Raw genomic sequence first — 24,709 nt, forward strand, 5'->3', positions numbered from 1 at the left:
ATAATACACAGGCTGTTTAAACATTTGTCTGCTATCTAGCCACACAATGCACTGCACTGGTTCTGAAAGTACCCTTTCTGTTTTGCACGCCATCCCTTACATACGTAATGAGAGAGCATTTTTATTCTTAAATATTGTTGTACATCCTCCCCCTTCCCCCACACCACGACAAACCCCCAAATGGCCTGTGTTAGTGCTGTGCCAGGACCAAATACCCTGCTAGTGCAATGCTAAAAGGAGACTGACGATCCAAAGTCTAACACATTCAGAATTCAGCTTCTTTCTTCTCTTGTTTCCTTTGTCCCTCAGCAGCACTGTACTGCTGAGAGATAGCCCTTTGCATCTCCTCTCCCTTCTAACACATTTCTGGGACACCCTCTTCTGCAAGCTCTAAAATTACAGGGTGAGTTACACACAGAATATCAGCCTTGATCATTATAGAGGAAAATCCTGGCCCCAGGGAAATCAATGGGAATTTTGCCATTGCCTTCACTGGGGACATGATTTCATGCATAACCTAAGCCCTGGTTGCAGCATTTTACTATACATTGTTGGGGGGTTATTATAGGCCATGCTGCTTTTGCTTCCTCTTTGTTCTAGCTGAGTCCTAGGCATCCTGTGTGAAGACTCCAGGTCATAGCAGGGAGCGGTGTTTTAAAGCCAAGCAGGATCGACCAGCTCATAAAGGCTCTTTGTGATGTTAGCCAAGTATGTAGGCATCTGGCCCACAGATGTACTGTGCGGATGCAAGACCAAGGCAGCAAACTCTCACCCACAAGAACCTTGACAATTCCCACAGCACATCTTTGGGAGGACTCCCTTTGTAAAGCAGGATGTCCCAGAGCACGGCAGTAGCCAGGTGAGAGACTTAACTCTGCAGCCTAGTCGGCCTTGCTTCTTGATCTTTAAGAAGATCAGAGCAGAGGTCAATCCTGAAGGAATTCGACGACACTCAGAACAAGCGCTGGGTAGACTGTGCTGTGCACCCTCCTTTCAGGGAGGCTGGGGTCCCACTATTCCCTCTACATCACAGTCCCCAGAACCTCCACACATTTTCCAATCTACGCTTATTTTCTTTAATAAAACTTGCACAGCGATTAATTGTTGTTCCATCTTGCATTTTCTGCTTGATGGTGAGAGCTGACCATGCTAATCTCCCTGAGGACTGGGATCATTTTTACAAACACAGTGACCTACAGGGGTTTGCGTGGACTGTTGGTAACAAGAGCCCCTTGCTCACCTTATGTGCCAATTTCCACCGGTTTCTAATGGCAAAGCTTGGATTTTGCAAGTGCCTGCAGAGTGCACAGGAGGAACTGCCAGACTTTGCACCCCAGTGGAGGGGTGAGCGGAGGTTACACATAGATGCTAATAGGGTTACGTTCTAGGTGCAACCCCCTGCACTGAGTAGCGGTAGATCTAAAGGGCGCGGCACATCTACTCCGTTACTTGCCAGTGTGCAGGTCGAAAAGGGGTGGGGTCTGGGTCGAGAAAGGGCCAGGGCAGATGCGGCTGAGCACAAGCTTTTAGCGCTACCCTGCGCCTAACAAGCTCTTAGCTCGTTTTCCTCTCCCGCGAATAGACAAGAGCAGCTTGGCAGTGCTCTTACCAATGCAGGCCAGGTAAAGACAAACCGACAAGGTCGATTTTCACAAGAGCAGTGGGGAAATCAGAGCGGGAGCCTTCGCTTACCCACACTTGCTGTCTGAAAATGGGTCGAGAGGAAGACGGGAGTGAAGCAGACAAATGCAGACATGCAGGTGGCGTCCTTCCCGTTTCGCTTGCAGTCTTTGTTAAAGATGTTGATTTTGGAGGGTTCAAACCTAATGCTGGCATTGACCTGGACAACACTGCGAGACCTAGGGTGGGAACAAGGTACACGAGTTATACCGCAGTGCTGTGGCTCCTCTTTGGACACCTAAATGGGTCTCTACACATATGTTTTGCAGGGCCCACCCTGGAGTAAGATGTGAAGCATCCCATCCAGATGCAGATTAAGGTTTTGTGGGGCCCTGGAGCAGAGCAAGTCAGAAGGCCCACTCCTCACACCTTCCACCTGCAGTCCTGCCCCCATTCTGCCCCTTCTGACTACGGCCCCTCCCACAGCTCCACTACGGTTCTGCCCCTTTCCCCCACGGCCCTGCCCCTGTTCCACCCATGGTCCTGCTCCATTCTGTCCCCCACTGTGGCCTCCCATTTGCTCATTTCTCCCCCGCCACTGCGGCCCCAAGACCGGAAAAGCTCTGCCTGCCCCCGCCCCTGCATCTCGCCAAGGCCCTGGGGCTGTAGTGGGGAGTGAGAGCTCTCCCAGCCCTGAGGCCGTGGCAGGAAGCCAGGGCTCCTCCAGTCCCGGGCCACAGCCTGGGTTTGGGGGCTGGGGCTTCCTCCCCTTGCCTGTCTGCCCAGCGCTGCTGCCAGGGAGCAGAGCGGGATTGGGGCACGGGGGCTTCTGCCGCACCCCTGCATAGCCCAAACCACAGCAGCCTCCTCCTGACTACATCGTAGGGTGACCAGATGTCCCGATTTTATAGGGACAGTCCTGATATTTGGGGGCTTCATTTTAAATAGGTGCCTATAACCCCCCACCCACGTCTCGATTTTTCACACTTGCCATCTGGTCACCCTACCTACATATGACACCCCCACCTAGCTGCAGCAACCCCTCTTTAATACAGACACTCCAAGGTGGTGACTGAGGATGAAGGCACCGGCAGGAAATTCAGGAACTTGAAGAGGCTCAAGTGATGAATTAGACGTGCGATAGGAGGAGACGTGACCAGGAGAACAGCAAGGAATGCGAGCGCTATGCAGGGCTGTGTCACATGACTAAGCATGGCCTCAAGTGATGACATACTACTATTGTACAATGATCAGTCTTCAACTGGGAATCGGGGTACAGTGACCAGATGCCTTGTTTTTAAAGGGACAGTCCCTTTTTTGGGGACTTTTGCTTATATAGGCGCCTGTAACCCACCACCCCCTGTCCCGTTTTTTCACAGTTGCTATCTGGTCACCCTAATTCAGGAGAGGAAATTACTGCAGACTGGTAGGTGAAGAATAACACTAATGAATGTACAGCCAAGTTCTCCTGTGCAATCCCATTGGCTTCTATGGAGTTGCATGCTCACAACTGAGAGAAGAATTTGGTCCTCTGCAAGTGGATAGCACTTTTCAGGACAGATCCCCAGGTGGTATAAAATTCATGCAGCTCCACTGAGCTGTGGTAATTTACATCAGCTGAGAGTCTGTCCACCTGCCCTCAAGGTGCTTTCCGAACATTAATTAAGGCTTTGATGTATTCATTTATTAATTAAATAAAACCAAGAGAGCTTTGGGAAACAACATGAAGTTTGGTTTTTGGTTGAAACTCCTGGGGAATTAATTAAGAAATTCAGTGATGTTTTGACATCTTTTCATACACAGCTACATTTCCAACACCATTCTACAGGAACGGTCCAGAACCCTGCTGGTTCTGAGGAAATTTAGGCTTGGAAGAATTAAATCTTTATTGGTAAGTGTTGATTTCACTGTACACACACAAACCATAAAAAAAACCTAAAAATCTTTCAATCAAGAATAACTGAAATTTACAGATAGGCAAAGTAAGAAAAATGCTGCTCGAGAACTCACTAAAATTTGATTGAACTGTGTTTACTTTGTATATTTTGACATATGCTATTGACAATTTGTGGTTTAAGGATTATAAAGCTTTAACTTTTTGAATCCTAATGACTACTGTCATTGAGTAATTATTGTCTGACCCTCCCCTATAATTTCCCACTGCTGTGAAAATGTAAATGGATACCAATAAAAAAATGCTGACAACCCATAATTTTGCATAACTGTAATACATTTGAATTGATAAAAATACAAAAAAAAAAATTGATATCTGTCAAAATCACACACAAAAAAATCAAATTCTCCAAGCCTAAGTATATTGGATCATTACTGTAGAATATTACAGCGCTTTTTAAGGGTATAAAACTGGTCAGATTCCTGGAGAATCAGTTGTTCCCCTAAATGACAACATATTTCAATGAACTTTGGTAAGAAGGCAGTAACAGAACCCGGAGGCATAACCTACCATAAGAGCACAGCACTTCCAAAGGAGCCAATTGCCAGGTCTATGAGGCCATCTTCATTTAGATCTAGTTGTCCATGGATACTGCATCCAAAATACATCAGGCCTGGAAGAAGGTCTGAGGCTGCTATTCTCTGAAACGCACAAAAAAAAAAAGAAATCCACTCTCGTTTTGAGTATTCTATTACGATTACTATTATTTTATACTCTTGTGCCTTGTCACTCATGAGACAAGCCGGCGTTTCCCTCTCCGTCTGTCTAATGCCCCGTTTCTTGACATCCACTCAACATATCCACTTCAAACCACTTCAGCCTTCTTTCTCGAACCATTGCCTCTGCACTCTGTTGGCCAGTCCTTTGTAACACGTCACCATTGGTTACTTTGTCCCACCAGCAGGCACCAAGTTTTCTTCACACATATCTCTGGTGGAATGTGTTAAGTTTCCTGAACTGAGTAGTGTGATACCATCTGAATGGAGTCTTCTGCATCCAGTCCTCCTCCTTTCGCTCACTCCAACAATACTAATATTGAACGAGTCATTTCTCTGACTTCTTGACTCAGTTCCCCAGCAGTTCTTGCATTCCAGTACTGTATTCCAGCGTGGGTTTTAGCTGTTAGGATCTCTCACTTCAGGCGATGAACTCCCTTGTGGGTTTGGTGCACTACCTTCAGACCTCCATTCAGACTCATTTGTTGGGAATCTAGCACGAATGGCAGTGTGTAAAGATGAAAGTATATTTGTGAGCATGAACATGTGTGCGTGAAAACATACGTGTGAGCACATGTATGCATTTGTATGTGGGAACATGCACAAGCATGTGTGTGGGTGCATGAGTGTGAGTATATGTGCATGAAGATGGGTACACATGGGTGTGAATGCACATAAATTCACTTGCCAGTGCAAGAGAATGATCCTGTGTCTATGTCAGTCAGGCCTTAGTCGCTAACACATAGAGCTCATGGCTTTACAAAACAGGCTCCCTGCTCTCTTTCTTTCTGAGCAAGTCAGGGGATCTAGAAATTGAAGTGGGATCCTGTGGAGTAATCACGCTTATGTGTTACGTTCAGTCAAGGTCACTGAACTAACCATGGGCTTTAGAGCATTCAGAGCTACGTGAGTCACTTTCAAATGACTGAAGGAAAAGAAATGTAGATAATTTGTTGGGAAAACAGTACCTTTGCTTTTGAGCGGCATCACTCTTAGAACTTTCCACTGAAAATAGTTTAAGTGGGCGGCTGTGCCATTTTTCCTACCTCTTGAGGATGGTTCTACTGAGGATTTGAAGAACAGGTTGGAGGCTTTTATGAACAAGGTAAACACCTGTCAGAGATGGTCTAGGTCTACTTTAATCCTGTCTCAGTGCAGGGGGATGGACCAGATGACCTCTTGAGATCCCTTCCACATATTTCCCCCCAACATTTCTATGATTCTGTTTCATTTACAAAACCAGTCCCACTGTATGAAGCTCTACAAAATCCCATTCCTTTTTGATACATCTTTCATATTTCATGTGTTTCAGCATGGAAATGTGAAGGAAATATCTTGGAACCAGTTTTACAGTCACATTAAGGAACAATTAAACAGCGAGTGTGAAATCCTGGCCCACTGAAGTCAATGCCAAAACTCCTTTTGACTTCAGTGGCACCAGGATTTCACCTCCAGATTTTGTCATTGGAGAAAGATTTTATATTGGAGCCTGCTAAGCGACATTAAGAACGATCTGGGCAAAAGAAGATTCTCTGATTAATTAGTGACTCATGGAAAAAACAAGCTAACTTCCAAACACAGAAAATACTGGATAGCTAGGCGAAAGCATTACAAGTGCTAATAGAGACAGCAGATGTTCGGTGATGTGATAGTCCATGTTCTTGTATATGGCAGCTTCTCTCTGAAAAGTACTCTTGCCAGTGACCTCTGGTGTACTTTACCTTGCCGACTAACTCCCGGGCTGTGCCTACACTACGCACCAATGTCGGCCTCGTGTGCAGTAGGTGAAGCCACACATCGCAGGGAAAAGCAAGCTGCGCCTAGACTGCGATGTGCAGCTACACGTCAGTGATGGACTCTGGCAGTGGGGAAGCAGTGCAGAAAGCCGTCCGCCGCTCCCCAATGCCAGAGCCTTTCCCTGTGGCGAGGAAAAGCTCTGGCAGGGAGGAGGTAGTGGGGAAACTCCTAGGCCAGAGCCTTTCCCCACTGCCGGAGTCTTTTCCTTTGGTGGGGAAAGACTCCAGGAACAGGGAGGCAGCAGGACACTGCACTGGTAAAAATAGCAGTGTAGCCAGGAAGGCGCGGCTGGAGTGAGCGGAGAGCAGTGCAGGGTATGTACCCAGGTATACGCTCACCCCCTTCATGAGTGTCTTTGCTCCACTTGCGTAAGCCATGCCTCACCATCTACACGGCTGTGCCAGCGCGAGGGGCGCGATGCACGTACGTGCGCTACCCGCCACCAAAAGAAGCTTGCAGGGCAGACATACGTTAAATGTAGTGGGGAGACTTCCGTTTTAATTCTCTCGCTGATTTCTGGTAACACAATAAGAACATAAGAGCGTAAGAACGGCCATACTGGCTCAGACCAAAGGTTCATCTAGCCCAGTATCCTGTCTTCTGACAGTGGCCAAGGCCAGATGCTTCAGAGGGAATGAACAGAACAGGTAATCATCAGGTGATCCATCCCCTGTCGCCCATTCCCTGCTTCTGGCAAAAAGAGGCTAGGGACACCACCCCTGCCCATGAGATAGCATCAGCAGTAGACCTTGCTCAGGAAAGGTTGACCAAGGGAGGATATGACACTACTATCTCTTGCCACTTCTCACTTTCAGGAACACTAAACATGTTAGCCCTCTCCTGTTGCTAACGTCTTTGTGATACTCAAGGGTGAAATAAATGGATATGGAAAAAATGGGTAGGAAGAGATGAATTGAGATCACTCCTGGCTTGTGAGTATCTGAGGCACTATTACCTCAGAAATGTTGTCAAATTTCCAAAAACTATTCCAAAGCGTATTTTTCCCCTTTTCAGGGCCTGATTCTCATTTCCACTAAATATACCACTCTCAGGGGCCCTAAAGTGGGAGAAAATCACAATTCTTCAAATTCACTGGCGGGGAAACCATGGGACAAGGGAAACCATACCTGCTTATACATCTTCAGGAGACTTTCTTTGAAGCCGTGAAAGATATATATTGCTCCTTGGTGGTCATCTTCCAAAGGAGCACCAATGACGACATCATTGTAGGAGTCTTGATTCAGATCAGGGACGGAGGCAATGCAAGAGCCAAACCTAGAATTCTGGTAGCTCTGCAAATCTTTCAGAGCTCCGTTGAAAACAAACTGGTCCTTCAAAGGGGAAGGAGAAACAGCAATGAAGATGGAGGAATAAAAAATCCCAAATCACGACACAACCAATTAACCAACTCCCTAAAAACCCACAGAACGAACCCCCCCCCCAAACCTAAATAGTGATTGTACTCCACAAAGGGAGATGAGCCAGAAAATCCATGACTAGGGGATTTGTTATTGCTATTGACTTCATGTGGAAGGACAGGGCACAGTATAAAAGCCCTAGGTAGATAGAAAGAATGGTTCAGTGGTTAGAGCAGTAGCCCAAGACTTGGGAGACGCGTGTTCAATTTTCTGCTCTAACACAGATTTTCTATGTGACCTTGGACAAGTCACTTTGTCACCCTGTGCCTCAGTTCCCCATCTGTTAAATGGGGATAATAGCAGGAGTGGTGTGAGGTGAAAAGATCTCAAAGATCGTGAGGTGCTCAGATAGTAGTGAGGGGGGCCACGTACATACCTAAGCTAAGAAAGAAAGAAAGAAAGAAAGAGTGCCACAGAAATGGCTGCCCCTTGTAACTAAGAACACCAAGCATTATGGACTCCTGGTCAGAACAGAGAATCAGGACCCCTGGATTCTTGTTTTGGCGCAACCAAACATTGGCTCCAACATCTTGGTAAGCCATTTAGATTCTTTTTACCTCAGCTGACTGATCTATAAAATAGGGGCAAGATCACCTACCTTCCTCATAGGGGTGTTGTAAAGCTTAATTCATTAATATCTGTCAGGTGCTTTGAGATCTTTTCTGCACATACAAATATTATTCTGTATCTATATGGCTGTAAGATCTGCTCATCTTGAGGCAAACTCTGCCCCCTGTTCTGCTGTGAGAGGGACGCAGCATTTCAGAAGCATGGGCATGTGCTCACCCACTGTGTACAACAGAGCCCTGCATGCTGGGGGCTCATTTCAGCCCTGTGCACTGTGGTTTTTTGGGGTCAGGGTGGGGCTGGGGACTCCACAGCTGGGCAGATCCCTGGATATTGCAGCCTGTGAGCCTGGGGTGGAAGGTGTAAGCAAAGGCTGGCTCCAGCTCTGAATGTTTTTGCATTTCATTGCAAATTCAAAACAGGTGCTGTGGTCATCAAATTTCGGAGTGACAGCCCATTTCAAGCAAAACTGCACCGTGAAAACAAGCAGCATTGCCAAATTGCTGATTTCATTAACATTCCCCAAAAATAAAAATACCACGGGCACCAAAGCAAGTCAAGAAAATTGTGTGAATATTTTGCCTGAAATTTCCCCTGCAATTTCCCAGAGCCTGACTTGTCAGATTAGTTCTGTTTATTTACTCGGCATTACTGCTATTATTTCAGTTTTAGGCACCCCCATTGCTGTGGCCACTAGCGACGCTGTTTGCATTAAAAAAGGAAATCAACTGGCCATATTGCACAAACCTCTATCAAACAACCCAACCTAAGGTAAGATGTCTCAACCCAGAGCCAAGGAAATATGGGCCCAACAGGTGAGCCTTGAATGGGGTCTTGAAACCCAGCTACTTCAGGCATTTGATGGAGAGTGAGAGAGAACGACTTCAGTTGCCAGGAACCCTCCCGTCGGTAACGCCCAATCTCCACTTTTCAAGAGTTAAAATCTAGGGACAGTGCCTCTGTTTATAGTTGTCACTGAGCAGGAAGTGCACATGGCTTTTTTTGGGAGCCGAGGACATTTGTTACAAAATCCTCCTAACCAATTATTTACTGGCTTCCCTATGTCATAAACCAAAAGCAAACTGAGACCAAAAGGAGTTTTTCAAGTGTTGTTTTCAAATGTAACATTCCTCCTGGAGGTTACATAAAGTCACCACGCATATGCGACACTTCCTGCTAATCGTAGTTTGGGTTTATGGAAATAATGCAACATTTGCTACTGTGCGTCTCTGAACAGAAATCATCAGCTTTCCGGCTAACAGGTACATATCTCATCCTGAACAGCGCTTCCCTGTTTACTGTACTCAAGACGTACTCAGTGCCAATGTGGGAGATCTAATGTTACCATTGCATTGCCAATAAAAAACAGACTGAGCTTACAGCTTTTTTCAGCGCTGCCAAGATTTTAAATCTTGTGAAAGCTACAAGGATGTCCAAGAAAGAGGAGGAGGAGTAGGAGAAGGCATGGCTCTTCCTTTGTACGGAGACTATTTTTGGTCATTACCTCAGAGAGTTTGGAATCCTAGAGGAAATCATAACAGAGGTAGTGCAATCTGCAAACAATTTCCCAAACAAGGAAGACAGCATAATTCTGAAATGTTATTAGAAGAACCTTTCCCACAACGAAGCAACAAGGAACCAGCAAATGCCACCGCGAAGGCTCACATTGATGTCTTTTTTCCCTTTCTCATTCAATTACATGCTTGAATAATTGGATAAAAGGTTTGCTTGAGATTGTGAAACACCCATTGCTACAGGCAAAGTTCTGCAACCAAATACACATGTGGAAAAGCAGCACACAGCCTCTGAGATGCTAAGCGTCCTCATAGAGGTGTTGAGTGCCGTCAACTGCCAGCATCACGGCATTTGTATTTTCCTCTCAGGCACCTGGTATCAGGTGATACCAGAGCCCTAACGCCCAAAAGCCCTGGCCCAGCACCAATCACTTCCTCATTAATGATGAGACGGCTCAGTCCCTTCCTCCTAGCCTATACCATTGCAATCTTTGAGCGTGCCCCGCACGTTACAGGCCAAGACTGAACAGGCTCTGATGGAAAGTCCCATAATATTTAAAAGGTTCTATAGAAACAAAATGGGATTTAAGTCTAGAAACATGGAGTCTGTAAGGAATGCGATCCTTTTTCTAGCTCATTGGAACCCTTGTTACCATCTGAACAATCATATGGCTTCCACTGCAGGCATATCATTTTCTGTTAAAATCTATAGGATGATTTAAAAGAAGAAAAGAAAACTTTTCATTCTTTATTGGATTCTGTAGGGCTTTTCCATAAGGGCAGGGCAGCACCCTTCGAGAGGCACCAGGACTCTGGGAATGAGAAAATGCTGACAAGGCAGAAGAAATGCCATCCATGTTCCATGGGGCCATCCTTAAGACACTGGGAGCAGGAGATGGTCTGGCAAAAAGACCCTAGTGCCCCAGGGGCCTGATACAAAACCCACTGAAGAAATGGGAGTCTTTCCCTGGATTAAAATGGGGTTTCGATCAGGACCCAGACGCCTATCCCCAGAGTGTGAGCTGGACAAAGGGGCCAGTAGCCAGAAGACATGTTTTCCAAAGGGAAAGGCAATCCAACTTCTGGTATTGCCGTCCTCAAGGTCTGTGAATATGTTTGGAAGGACGATGGTTGAAAGGGACCCTGGGACAATACAGCTGCACTTTAGTATAGTCTAGATTCCCTTCACTGGCATCAGAAAACCAGGATGGTTTATAAACAAGGAAAAGAGGCAAACTCGCTCAAAGTCTAGTAGCAGCCACAGCTGAGAAGGGCTTGCAAGTTCTGTGTCTCCTTTGGATTGTGACAAAAGTTGCCAGGTGATCTTTGAAGGCAACTTGGCTGCACTTCTGGACAAGCCGGATATGCATGTGCCATGGCCCTGCATCCAGCCTGGGATACCCGCTCGGTATTTTTGGCAAGACTGCCGAATGGGACACCATGTGCAATGTGCTACCTACTTTGAGGGCCCAATCTACCTCTCCATTCATCCATCTGAGCAGAACAGGTGCCCTTGGAAGTTTGTCTGGCCAAGCAGAGCTGCACCCTGTCTGTTTCTCGGAATGGAAAAAGCACCTCTGTCCAGCTGAGCAGAGAGGACACCTTTGCCTGTCTTAGGGTACATGTAGGTATATCTACACAGAAGCTCAGGTAGACATATCCGCACTAGCTCTGATTGAACTAGTGCACTAAATCCAGCAGCGTAGCCATGGCGGATGGGCTAGCCACCTGACTACAGTCCTGTCCGAGCTCCTAGGTAGTTACTTGGGTGGCTAGCCTGAGCCACCAGCCGTGCTGCCCCAGTTACGCTGCTAGTTTCAGCTGGCTAATGACATGAAAGCTACTGCATGTTTCTTGACCTGAGCTGGAAATTACAACTCCAGCTTCAGTGAAGATGGAACCGGAGTGTCCAAGCAGAGCAGACATCTCTGTCCATCAACCTGGCCATCCAGGGAAATTGGGCACTGTCCCTTTGAGCAGAGCCGTCTGTCTGAGCAGAGCTAGGGCTTCTGTCAAGAGCATCGGTCTCTCCGCGGAAGCAGATCGACTGGCTCTGTCTGTGCTCCTCTGCATGCTCTCACACAACTTCCTGGGGATGGGAGTCGTGATGGGAGTGTTCCCCTTGCTGGCATGTTTTCGTTCTCCCACAGGAGCTGCTGCATTGTCCCCTGGAAGACGCCAGACACGGTCTGTACTCACACCCCGGCAGAATGCCCAGGGCAGGGTGAGGACCATGTCAGAGGGTAGCCAAGTTTGAGGAAGGGGAATTGAAATGCAGGGTATTCCAAAGCCTCTTCTGGGGCAGGAGCAGAGATGGAACGATCACAGCTTAATTACCTCTTTTAAAACGTAGACGTACACCTTCCCCCTCTCTCTGCCTTCGCTGAAGTACATGGGGGCACCAATCAACAAAATATCTGTGTTCCCGTCTCCATTAATGTCGATGGAATTTATTTCACTTGCATAGTAGGAGCCAATCTGAAAGAGCCGGAAAGGAGAAAATGGTTGGAATGTAAACGAGAACACCACGTATTCCAACCCTTCCCTGTATTTCTAAGGAATTGAATACCTCAGGGATGACACCCTTGGAGTGAGAGGAATTTTCAGTCTTCTGAACGGAGACACATTAACTTGTTGTCTAGACAGATCTCCAGGAAAAGAATTTGAATGCTATAAGATTAATGATCAGACTCTTTTCCTTTCTCTGGCATTGTTGAGTTCTCTTAGTTTCCTGTCAAACTAGGTTCTGAAGGAGAGATTGTTTAAATGTAGGTATACGTGTATATTTCAGCTGAAAGGTTCCCTCCAAGCCTATGGCGTCTTCATTCTTCTGCCCTGCAGAATTCCCTCCCTGTGCAGACTGTATATGCTGGGCGATCGCCCCCGTTCTATCAGACACCCCTTCACTGTTTCTTCCTCAAGCCCCTTTGAATGGATCAGCCCTTTACTGTCAAAGGGAGACCATACGGCCTCTACAGACTCCACACTGAACCAGGGCATGGAATAGAGCAATCCTGGGCCAGGGAGGACCCACCCTGAGCTGGTGCAGGGTATGCACCAGGTGGAAGAATAATTGAAGAGGACACAGGTAGCTCAGGAAAGTGGGCGGGGTGGGGGGAAGGTGCTGCAGGCTACACTAGGAAAGAAGGCTGATGCTGGGAGCTGGGATGGGAGTGACTACAGCTTTGTTAAGCCTGCTCTAGCAGTAGGGATCTTTGCCCCCACAATTTGGGAGCTGAAAGCCCTAAAACAGAGTCCTTTGAACAGGACATTATCGAGTGGAGTCTTCTAAGCCAGCGACCATGCCCCAAACAGAAGAGCGCCAGGGGCATGGTAGGAAGTGTCCCAGGGGCAAGCGTCACTTGGGGTAGATCTATAGCTGGTCTGGACACTTTGTCAAACCCTTAGGGCCCTGGCTTGGGACCTGGTGGAGTGAGTGGGCCTGGGTCTCCCACCTTGTCCCCCTCCTCCTCTATAGCAGTGGAACCCCAATGGGAGGGAGAGGAGAACTCAGGTGGGATCGAGGCCCACTGCACACACCTGGACTGGGGCCCCCTCGGGGACGCCTAGGCTAGCAGAAATGGGAATGCTAGTGCCAGACCACTAGGTCAGCTGGTCATCGGACTGACCTGCTACATCATATAACTAGGGATGGATCAAAACTCTGAGTCCAATTCCCCCCCGAAACTTTGGGAAAGCTTGTATCCAGATGGGAATGTTACAGTTTAGGCATGTCTCTATATGGACCACAGACAGAGAGAATTTATGTGGGCAATATTCTGGAATTCTGGGTGCATGAAGCAGTACCATTCACTCTTGCTTTCTGCTCAGGTGCCAGGGATCGGACTGGATTTTTTTTTTGTTTGGAGACGATTAACAGCAGCTTATGTGTAACTATTCTACATGAGCAGAACCAGCCTGGCCATTTTTCTGCTTCTGGGCAAAACTCACACAGGGTGGAGCTTGCTCTGTACAGCATATGCGGCGTATAGGCCTTTCAAAATAAGGCTTCAGTGGAACTTAATGCCTGATACTGGCCCTTTGCAGAGTGGTGAATATCACCCCCGGTATGGAAGTTTCATGCATCCCAGCAGGCCAAGTAGGCTGGGGAGGGAACAATGGTGTCTGATGAATTTCCAGGCCCTGTGTTGGAATAAGAGGGCAGACAGACAACAGAAGGTCCAGCAGATTTATGCAAGGGAGCTGCTTTTAGCATGAGGCCGGAGGGTGCTCTAAGTCAGAGCCAAAGCTGCAGCATTATATGTAGCATGAGTGTGGAGGTGATGTAAATAAAAAGGAGGCAGAGGGATAAGATAAAAGAGGAAGGTTATTTGGAGAAGAAGGAGGTTGCGAGTCTATTTCGCTGTGCCTGCGTGGGGATAAAAAACCCGCAGCTGGCCCGGGACAGCTGACTCAGGCTCGGGGGGCTGGGGCTCTGGGTCTGAAAAATTTCTGTGGAGACGTTCAGGCTCAGGCTGACCCCTAAGGACCCTGTGAAGGTGGAAGGTCCCCGAACTCGGGCTCCAGCCTGAGCCCGAATGTCTACACAGCCTTTATAGCCCCACAAGCTCAAGCCAGCTGACCCGGGCCTGCCATGGCCCCGCCGCAGGGTTTTTGTGCCTGTGTAGACATCCCCATGGGGTCACTGTCACTGGTCGAGAGAAGCAAGGTCTGACACTCGACCCAGTGACGTCTGTCTGTCTGTCTGTCTGTCATGCGATAACTTCAGAATGCGGCACCAGATCAATTCCAAAATTTCAGGGAATGCTCTAGGCATCAGTGATCAGAACTCTACTGATTCTGGGGGAAAACCAGAAGGAGGAAAACGGGGCCACGGATCCCCTGAAGGCTGGTTGGCAGAGCTAGTACCTTCAACTTCCTCTGGAATGTCTATAGTTCAGAAAAGCCTTTGATGGTGGCTATTAACACTTTCCAGCCCAACAGAACTCCCCTTCTCAGCTCTGCCCCCCTCCACCTCCCAAAGACTTTAACACCCTGGCACCTTGCAAGACTTAGCTCCCAGACACAAAGAACAGTGAGGGGAAGGGAGAGGGCACCGGATCGCACGCAGGGTGGTGGGAAGAATGGGGGAAGAAGGAATGGGGGCACACAGACCCCTAGCATGAGGAAGGGGGTGGGTGAGGTTGTAAGGAGTCCCTGAAGTAGAGGGGGATGGGAGGGTGGCACACAGAGCATGGGTGGGGGAGGGGAATGGAGGTAGGCAAGGAGCCTCTGGTGTGTGCAATGAGCTTAGAGTGACCAGATGTCCTGATGTTATAGGAACAGTCCAGATATTTGGTGCTTTTTCTTATATAGTAAAGGAGGACTTGTGGCACCTTAGAGACGAACCAATTTATTTGAGCATGAGCTTCCGTGATGCATCCGATGAAGTGAGCTGTAGCTCACGAAAGCTCATGCTCTAATAAACTGGTTCGTCTCTACGGTGCCACAAGTCCTCCAGTTCTTTTTGCGAATACAGACTAACGCGGCTGCTACGCTGAAACCTTTCTTATATAGGTGTCTATTACCACCCACCCCGTCCCAATTTTTCACACTTGCTATCTGCTATCACCCTAAATGAGCTTGGCCTGCAGACGCAACGCAGGGTGCAACCTTCTAGTAAGTTTTATGCACAGAATAGGATTCTTTCCATATTATACCGCATTTGCTGGTGGGTGGGGTGTGTGTACGTGTACACCGCTGCCCTCTACTGGATAGGTTCCAACCTGCACAATAGTGTGTCAAAGGTCCTGGGTTTGAAACAACTAAAAATAAACCCCTCCTTTTGCTCACACATGTCTGAAATAGAAAGACCTGAGTTCTATCCCTGCTACAGCTGTGGAAGTCAGAGTTGCCAGCACGGTGACAGCCAGGAAATCCCTAGCTGGCGATGGATTTGTTAAAATATCTAGCTTTCATTTCAACATAACAGAGAAGTAATCTGCACAGAGAGGGAGACAAAGACCACAGAGAGAGCACCCAAATCTGTTTCTCCAGAATTCATGGAGGGAACCAGAAGCTACCAATATTGCTTAACTAAATAGTGGTAGGTTTCCACTGAGTGAAGTGGGGAAACGAGCAAATCTCCTGATCAGAAATGTAAAGAATACAGAATAAAATGTAGCGGTTACAGGGCTTTTTAAACCACAAAATGTGTAACAAAGCCTTTGGGCCAGATCTGCAGCTGATGTAAACGGGTGTAACTTTACTGAGGTCAATGGAGTCCATTTACATCAGATGAAGATCTGACCTTTTGCCCATCAGGTCAGATAGATGAGAAATATACATAGGACCTGAGGACTAATGATAACAGCCATATACAGTAATGCATTCAATCAAGCCTATTTCAGAAGTCTGCCCCATAGATCTGAACCATGCATCCCCTTATGTTTTACCTGTTCTCCTTTCAAAGACTGGTGAATAGTTAGGTTTCTGTTGCTGTGCATTGTAAAAATAATTGCTTTCCCAGTGTGGTTGAACCTGGGAGCTCCTGCTACATAAATCCTTCCATGCTTTGGAGACGTCACTGAGGTGACTGTGTAACCTACAAGACATGTACATATAAGGTGAGCACAATCTTTAAATGAAGCTCCAAGCAGCACCAACATGGGAATGACCTCCTGGGCTGAATACTGTACTGAATACATGTAACAAATGACACAGACAAATCTGGATTCCAGAAAGCTGTTAAATTAATTGCACATTGTGTTTTCTAGAAGGAAAATAAGTGTCCTGATTAGATTTTTCCCGTTTGGCTCTGAATAGACAGATGGAACCATAGATTTCAAGGCCAGAAGGGACCATTGTGATCATCTAGTCTGACCTCCTGTATAGCACAGGCCAGAGAACTGCCCCAAAATAGTTCCTAGAGCAGATCTTGTAAAAAAACATCCAGTCTTGATTTAAAAAATTGCCAGGGATGGAGAATCCACCACGGCCCTTGGTAAAATTGTTCCAATGATTAATTATTCTCACTATTAAAAAGTTATGCTGTATTTCCAGTCTGAATTTGTCCACAGCAGTGCTTATCATTTCATTGCTCACTCCACTCTTTGAGTCTCTTCCTTTATTGCAACTTTGTTGGCTGACAATCTGGTTTTGATTTGTTTCAGGCTGCCAACCCAACTCCAGCTGCCTCCCAGATCAGCAAACTGGAAACCAAGAGTTCTCAAAAGATAAAGTCATTCAAACAAACCTGACAACTCTAACCTTATGTTTTGAAGTGCCCAGAATTTATTGTTCAGGCCCTTCATTCCATCTCCTTGATAATTCAGATTACCACAAGGAATTTACAAGGTTTGGTGCTGCTAGCAAGTCGAATGCAGAATAATATTGCAGTAGCCGGTAAGTCCATTACATTTCCTGATAGCCATCTTACTGCACGGTTTACGTAAAATGATACAAACCACAACACTGTATTTGGATACAAAACATTGATGCATGATTCCACGCATCTGAGTATGGTGCTGTATAAGGCATCCTCCCAGCAGAGCACAAACCAGGTCTGAGAAGACTGCACAAGTGTAAAAGAGTGGACTGATATTTGATGCCAAAATAATGAGTGCTATAAAAAGTTGTGACTCCATAGAGAATGTTAGATTCATGAACACTTTAGTAAATAACCCTGCACCTATGACCTGAAAACTCCAGGAGGTCAGTGACTATTGTTAAATATGGATGTGTCCTATATACAAATGGAGAACATGAAACCAGACAAAGGTGCTGAATTATACCCTCCTGAATGATCCAGCTGGATCCCAGTGATTGGCTTTACTTTAGCCACAGAATCTATAACTCTTGTTCTAAACTAATCTACCGTGTGAGCCAGGAAGGCAGGGTTAGATTTCATTAATGAAACTGGTCACACTGTATATTACGGGTACATTTATCAATAGTTTATAAAGGGGTTATAGGTGATTAATATGTTTTAATAAATATTTAGTCAATTGTTATAGAGTCCAATGTATAGGGTGACCAGATGTCCCATTTTCAAAGGGACAGTCCCGTTTTTTGGGACTTTTTCTTATATAGGCGCCTATTACCCCCCCCCCCCCACTCCCTGTCCCGTTTGTTCACAGTTGCTATCTGGTCACCCTACCAATGTATCAATAAGGTGTTTATAATCATCCACCCCAGGGGTTTTCAACTTTTTTTTCATCTGTGGACCCCTAAAAAATTCCAAGTGGAGATGCAGACCCCTTTGGAAAGCTTAGACATGATCTGTGGATCACAAATCGACAACCACTGTTCTATGGTAACAATCTTTTGTGGACCCCTTAGACAGTCTGCAGACTCCCAGGAGTCCACGGACCACAGGTTGAAAACCACTGATCTAGCCCATCGGTAGAAGACGTTATTATAATAGTCTGCAACACTTACACTCACGCAAGGCTTATAGCGTCTATTAATCATTTATTAATATGCTTCATACATGTAACCTTGATATAAAGTGTGGCCATGAAATCTATAGATCAGGGTTGGCTGAGTATCAAAGTAATTACACAAGCACCTCCAATGTCTGGTAAATCCCTGTTTAAATGATTACATTGTTCTTGGGCTAGGCAGGTACTTTAGATGTCACCTAGAAAAGAGATAAACTACCCCCAAATGGCTTCCCTATGAATGGCTAAAAGTGACACCTGACAGACAAACAAACAGCATTAGGATGCAAGAGGTACTCGCTAGCCTATTTATCACTATATACGTGTGAGGGGATTGCAGATCACGAAGAAAGACAGGCACGCATTTAGCAGTAATAACAGACTGGGGAGAATTACTGATGAATATTGACGAATATCCCTTATCATTATGGAAGAAGGAGACATATTAGAGACAGTTGAACAGAAATAGGATTTGCAGTCTATACTGAGGCCGCGTCATATGGGATTTGTAGCAGGCTGGAGAGGAAGCTGCACGGAGAAGCATTACCCATGTTTATCAGGGGATACAGCACAGGCTCCCCAGAGCTGGCCTAGGGCAGCCATCAGCCAGTGAGTCCAACCAGCTGCTCTCCCTTTGGCCTCTCTCACACCTTGCACTCATGAAAGGCAGGCTGAGGGTTGTGGCTGCCCCTGAGAGGGGAGTCCAAAGGGTTGGGTGAACAGAGCTGCTGCATCCCTTCCCCAGTCTCATGCACCTGCAAGAGGCCCCTGATAATCCGGCCTGGAGGGACTTTGCTGAAATTTTCACCTGAACACTTTTACATGCAGCAGGTGTGCCCAACAGATACGCTAGTGCCTCCCCCTGCAAGGAAGAGTTTAGTCAAGGGGCGCGTTACATGTTGTCCAGCCCGGGGTATTTCTGGGACTAAAAGCAGCCTGGTGGAGAGTGATTGTGCCACTGATTAGAATTCAGAGCACGCTTAGCAAAGAAGAGGTTTAGGCTGTACAGTGGGGTACTACAGAAACCAGGTAGTAGCTAGATAATGGTAAGACGTTTTGGCCTGGCAGAAATGGTCTAAAAATGGCAAAAATCATGAATTTAGTTTGGGAAACTGACCCGCTCTGTGTGATCTTCTTACCTAGGTATGCTCCGTGGTTCTTCAGCTCCTCCGGGAATTCCTGGAGATACGATTCCCTATGAGGAATGACTTTTCCACTGCTGGTTTCTTTAAGCACCGCTCCATTCCAGTCATACGCTCCTACAGCCCCAAGCAAAATCCCGTCCTGCGGGGAACACAAAAGCTTTAGAGCCCTTTGTCATCTGGAACCGTGGGTGCCGAAGGTGGTTTCAGTGCAAACACCAACCAGCTCGTGAATCAAGTCAGACCGAGCAAACGACAGATGGAAACCAGCTGAGATACGAAATCACCCAGCAACAGTGAAGCGGTGCCAAAAAGGGGCTGAACTTGGGCTTGCTTTGAAGATGCATTTGAAGCCTGACCCTGCCTGGCACTGGTGCACCCAAGCGCTAGGTGAGGATCCTGTCTGGAAGCACCAGGGAATCCTACCCTGAACCAATGAGAGCATTTGCGACGTGGCCAGGTTATCCTTCCTGGTAGCAGCAGCTGGCCACAGAAGGGCGTGTCACGGCTTGCCCTACTTGCTGCACTCAGGGCCAAGTCTACTCAGATACACCCATTCTCCACTTCGACCCACCCCCTCTTCTATCCAGTGCACCTGAGAATAAGGCAGTGGGGGCACCAGGAGCTGCAGCTTCATGCCTGCTCGGGGAGAAGGACACCCAATGCTGAACACCGCTACTGCCTGCGTGTCTCTGCCCCCGCATGCCGGAGCGCAGCACCCTGCTATACCTGGCACAAGGACTTGCAGGATCAAAGCCTGCCACCTTTGTTAAACCTGGCTCATCAAGTGTCCTCATCCCATTGCGCAGACTGCAGAGAGCAAGGAAGCCCGATGGGTCCGAGCTGCTTTATGCTGCTCCAGCAGTCAGCAACCTGCTCTGAGTGTCAATGACTCCGCATCCCTCGAGGGCATGTTGGGGTTGTGCCAGGGGCTGCTCTAAGTTACATCGGGCCTCAAACTGGCCCCCAGCCAGCTTCCAGGATTGGCGAAGCACAAAGGTGACTTAAAGCAACTTTTCTTATCCCCTTTGGGTCCTGTGCCCAGCACAGCAGAGCTGGACCCAGGGATTTGACCCATTATTGACCGAACCCGAACAATCAGCTCTGGAAGTGCTGGTAGCGGCCCTCCGTGCTCAGTCATTTAATAACATGCTGCAGCAGCCAGCCTGTCCTCAGCCCTGCAGAAGTTTAATCATAAGTATGGCTAAAACCAAAGTCTGACTAAGAGCATCCTGATCCAGTGCTAAAAATAATGAAATAAAGCAGCCCTTCAGTGCAATCTCAGTTACCTTTCATTTCACAGCAGATGGCAAACTGGGATTCAAACTTTCCTCAAATAACATCACTGCACTCACTGCAAACAGCAAGGAGTAGATCGCACTGACTTGTGCATCCAGCATGGAAACTCTTCCAGGTTCCCATAGCAAGGAGACCCAGCAGGGAGTGGGGTGATACACAGGCTAAGTAAAACCCGGGCCATGTCCTTGTAGAGATTTAAGGTGGAATTTTCAAGCGAGTCTCAATGACTTAGCAGCACATCCCTTTGCCTTTGAAAGACAATGGGATTGGGCCACTAAACCGCACCAGTGCCCCGGTCCCACCCATGTGCCCTAATCCCGCTCCCAGTAAAATCAATGAGGATTTAGCCAGTGATTTACATGGGAGCCATCACTACTTCAGTTCCACATCTGATTTCGAATTGGCTCCATCCATAACTGTTGACGTCGGGCCCAGGGTGCAGTGTTTGGATGTGAGAGACGGTCAGGTCAGGGTCTGAGTCTAGGTTTTGTGTCAAACTAGGACTACAGTTTTGGTTTGATGGCCCTGAAATCTCCCCATCTGGTCTCCTGAGATTTTGACCCCAAGCACTGGAAATCGCCTTAGATTAGCTGATGTTACCAGAACAGGAAAGCAGGCTCAGTTTTGGATCAGACCTCATACCAAATCCATAATGTCAGATTCAGATAAGGGGATTCAAATGGACTCCCTCGGCTCTGCCACACACAGGTTCAGAAGGAACAGGTGGGGCGGATTCAAGGTTAATTTTTGGGCCCCTCTCTCTGTTTAAAATATTTCTTACCGTGTAGAAATGATTATTCCCCTCATGGGACATATCGGCAAATCCTGGTTAAAGCCAGATGTTTGAAATCAATGAGTGTAACAAGAAGAATCTAATTAGTTGTTTTCCCCAATAGGAAATTTATCAGCTTTTTTTGTTGTTGTTGTTAAAGTTTTCCTGAAATTTTAATTTCTAGGCAGTGTATTTATTTGGCTTGATGACTCACTATAGGTTATAGGAAAACCAAGAAAAAGTTATTCCCACAAATCATACTTGTCATTTTCAGAAAGACTGATGAACTTAGCAAGTAAAGCTTCAAGGAAGCAAGTCTCCAAAACATTCACAGAAAAGTATATTTTTAAAACTACTGTAATAATATTTCCAATCAAGCCCTGTCTTTTCAATGACCTTTTCATTTCCAAGAGTCCAACTGATCCTAGCAGCACTGTCTTTTGCACCTTGTCACATGGCATTTCAGTAGTGTACTAGACGTGTTTAGAAAAACATCTAGCATTTAAAAGCAGGTAAGCCACGTGCATTAAATCCAAGTGCCAAGTTAGTGACTGAAATATTCTCAGACGTGCCAACTCCTGCAATCTTTTCAGCTCTGGCAAGACTTCTGAAAAAGTCTGTCCTCAAGCAAACAACAAAGCAAGGCTGAAGTCTGGTTAAAAGCTGTTGATTCTTCTGGGGGAGAAGTAACACTGGCTACAGAGGCAGGTCCTCAGCTACCCTCCTGGCAGTACAGTGGGTGCTGGACAGCAGCTGTTAGCAGGTGCAGAGAAAGGCAGGATGGAAAACAAAGAGAGGAAACAGAGCAGGAGAAAGACATTTTCTGGGTAACATCTGAGATTGTGTCTGCAGTCGTGTTTCCATCGCCAAGTTTATATACAACAAGTGGCCCACATAATACACTGCCTGGTTTAACTGCTCAACCCTGCTCGTGCATTTGGATGGCTGTGAATATTTCAAGCTGGGCTGGGTTTTTAAAGCCAGAACCACCCTCATTTCAGGCTGATCCAAAGTCCACTGAACTTATAGGAACTTAAAGGAAAGGCTCCCACTGACTTCCCTGGGCTTTGGATCAGCCTCTGACTGCAGATGGAGTCTTGGATGCAGCTTGAGCACAATGCATGGCCTTTACTCTCCTGTGTCAAAGGGCCTCCTCCTCTGCTTCCTGTCACATGAAAGGGGCTGGACCCATCCAGAGAAGGAACAATGGCAAGGGGGTCAGACTGTGGCTGGCGTGACACAGGTGGGCAGTGGGAAGCCACCCCCCAACCTGCATCCCTTGTAGAGTGAGGGTCCCTCTGATTAGGCAGCAGTACCCTGTCGAGGTGCAGGTCCCAGCTGGGGAGAGACAGGAATGCCAGAGGCTCTCACAGGGTGAAGAGTACAGCACTAGTCAGATGTGAAAATGCAGGGGACACCGGTAATGCTGCCATGTGAGCTAGCCATTGCAGTGATTGCTCAGACAAACAGCCCACCCTTGGAAAGGAATGGATGCAGGAGGTCTGGGTTCAAATTCTGGGCTCTGCCATAGATTCCCCCTGTGCCCTGGGACAAATCCCTTATGCTTCTGTTGTGAGGATAACAGCAGTTTCTCCCCCTGTCCCCCCACCCTTTGCCTTGTCTATTTCAACTGTCAGCACTAGCTTCTATAAAATGTTTGCTTGCCCATCTCCAGCTAAAGCTAATAACTAATATATATATATTATTATATAATATATATATATATCCTGAGGCAATTAATTCATTTGCCCTCCCATTTTGAGATGAGAGCAATGAAGATGTTTTACTGTGTTTATAAACATCAGCTAAACATTCTGGAAAGTTGGGACTTCCACCCACGTTCCAGGGAAGAGTCAGATCGGTTCACAGCGCTGATTCCAGCTAACAAGGAACCTGGCACTCACTGCTCCCTTCGGCTTTGCTGGAGTTGTGCCAGGGTAGAATTTGGCTCATCAGCTCCAGAGAGAAATGATTTTCATTTCAATGTTCACCCAACACATTCCTAAAAATCAGTGTGTCAGCTCTTGAATGGCATCTCTTTCCATCAAGAGTGAAATGGAAACACACTGGAAAAATTCGGGACACTTACTCTGGGAGTTAGTATCAATGTACAACAGGAAAAATGGACTCCTCCTCAGGGATCAAGACCTTGAGCTATCTCCAGGCCCTAAGGCACATCAGAGACTTCTGGGCCATGTATTTGCAACTTGGATTCATACACCAAAAAACCAAAAGCCACCATATCTGCTTTCCATAGGACAGTTACCTGCAAAAAAATACTTGAATGGGAGAGAAAAACAAATCTATTCTCTTACTTCCACAATGTGTGATGAAAATCCAGTCTGAGACATTTCAAGTCCAAAGGAGATTTCATTTTTGTTGGTACCTAGAATAAAAAAGAAGTGTTTCAATTAAAGCCCTGTCCTAGGGGAGATGGCCAGTTACCGAATGGAATGAGGCACAATGAATTACTACCTCCTCATGTCACTCCAGAACAGGAAAGGGCAATTCCTCAGCTGGTGTAAATTGGTGTAACTTCACTGAAGTCAAGAGAATTCCACCAATTCACACCAGCCAAGGATCTAGCCCAGTGAATAAATATGGCACGTTCTGCCTCTATAGAAGGGCCTCATTTTCTCCCAGGTGTCCATACAGGTTTAGATGATTGCACTTTACATTCCAATATATACTATACACACCCAGAATATGGTGACTTTTGACTGCTTATAACATGGCCAAATCTGAATGGATTTTCATGGGGTCAGACTGACTGCCAGACTACCCCCTGCCAAATTTCAAAAGCCTGCTGGAAGCATTAAACATCTTTGAATAAAGGTTGCAAAGATTTTTTCACAATGGAAAATGTTTGGCAACCTTAATTTGGGAATTGTTGCTGCTCCTCTTGTGTCGGAGGTGCACGCGATGTTCCGTGCACGGAATGTCTTTCAACACATAATTAGACAAATGCAGTTGTTTTAATTTACAAAGTATGATGTGATTAATGTTAGGAAAATGCCCAGCAGACTCCATTCTAGTCAGAAGGTCAAATGTTTGGGTTGGCAAGGCAACACGCAGGTTTATCCTAAAAGTGAAGATGGTCTGTAGGAATATGCAGAAGTTAGAAACACTATAAACCTGTTAGAATGCAGGAAATGTACATCACTCACCTTCCAAACTAAATATCCTCTCTCCCAGTGCATCCACAATATCCTTAAGTGCTGCTTCATCTGTGACATTAAAGAAGTGCTTGTCATCTGGATCACTTGCTATAAATTTTATTTCTTTCAAAAATGCTGATGGATTGATTCCTCTTCTATTATAATACCCCAAAACCTGGATGTGAAAAACAAAAATAAGTCTTCTAATTTTTCCACATAATGGACATAGCGTTCCCAAGATGCCAAGGGCCAGGTTTTCAAAAGGGAAGCCTCCCTCTACAAAGGTGCCATAGACGTCCATAAAATTGGTCCCTGCATTTTGTACTTGCAATTCAATTGCAGGCTGAGATCACGAAGTGAGTGTGACGGGT

General features: G+C 46.5%; 1 protein-coding gene across 1 annotated transcript in view; it reads right to left on the minus strand.

Annotated features, from left to right (window-relative positions):
- Positions 1 to 24,709, minus strand: part of ITGA11 (integrin subunit alpha 11) — a 75,051-nt gene that overhangs the window by 46,429 nt on the left and 3,913 nt on the right. The window contains exons 4-11 of the mRNA XM_078854706.1: positions 24,348 to 24,513; positions 23,496 to 23,566; positions 19,107 to 19,251; positions 15,982 to 16,130; positions 11,924 to 12,064; positions 7,215 to 7,418; positions 4,085 to 4,215; positions 1,693 to 1,859 (exon numbers count right to left, since the gene is read on the minus strand). Of these exons, the coding sequence (XP_078710832.1) occupies positions 1,693 to 1,859; positions 4,085 to 4,215; positions 7,215 to 7,418; positions 11,924 to 12,064; positions 15,982 to 16,130; positions 19,107 to 19,251; positions 23,496 to 23,566; positions 24,348 to 24,513 (1,174 nt within the window). The remainder of the gene's footprint in view (positions 1 to 1,692; positions 1,860 to 4,084; positions 4,216 to 7,214; positions 7,419 to 11,923; positions 12,065 to 15,981; positions 16,131 to 19,106; positions 19,252 to 23,495; positions 23,567 to 24,347; positions 24,514 to 24,709) is intronic.

The sequence above is a fragment of the Lepidochelys kempii genome, chromosome 10, assembly GCF_965140285.1.
Source record: "Lepidochelys kempii isolate rLepKem1 chromosome 10, rLepKem1.hap1, whole genome shotgun sequence".
Taxonomy (NCBI): Eukaryota; Metazoa; Chordata; order Testudines; family Cheloniidae; genus Lepidochelys; species Lepidochelys kempii.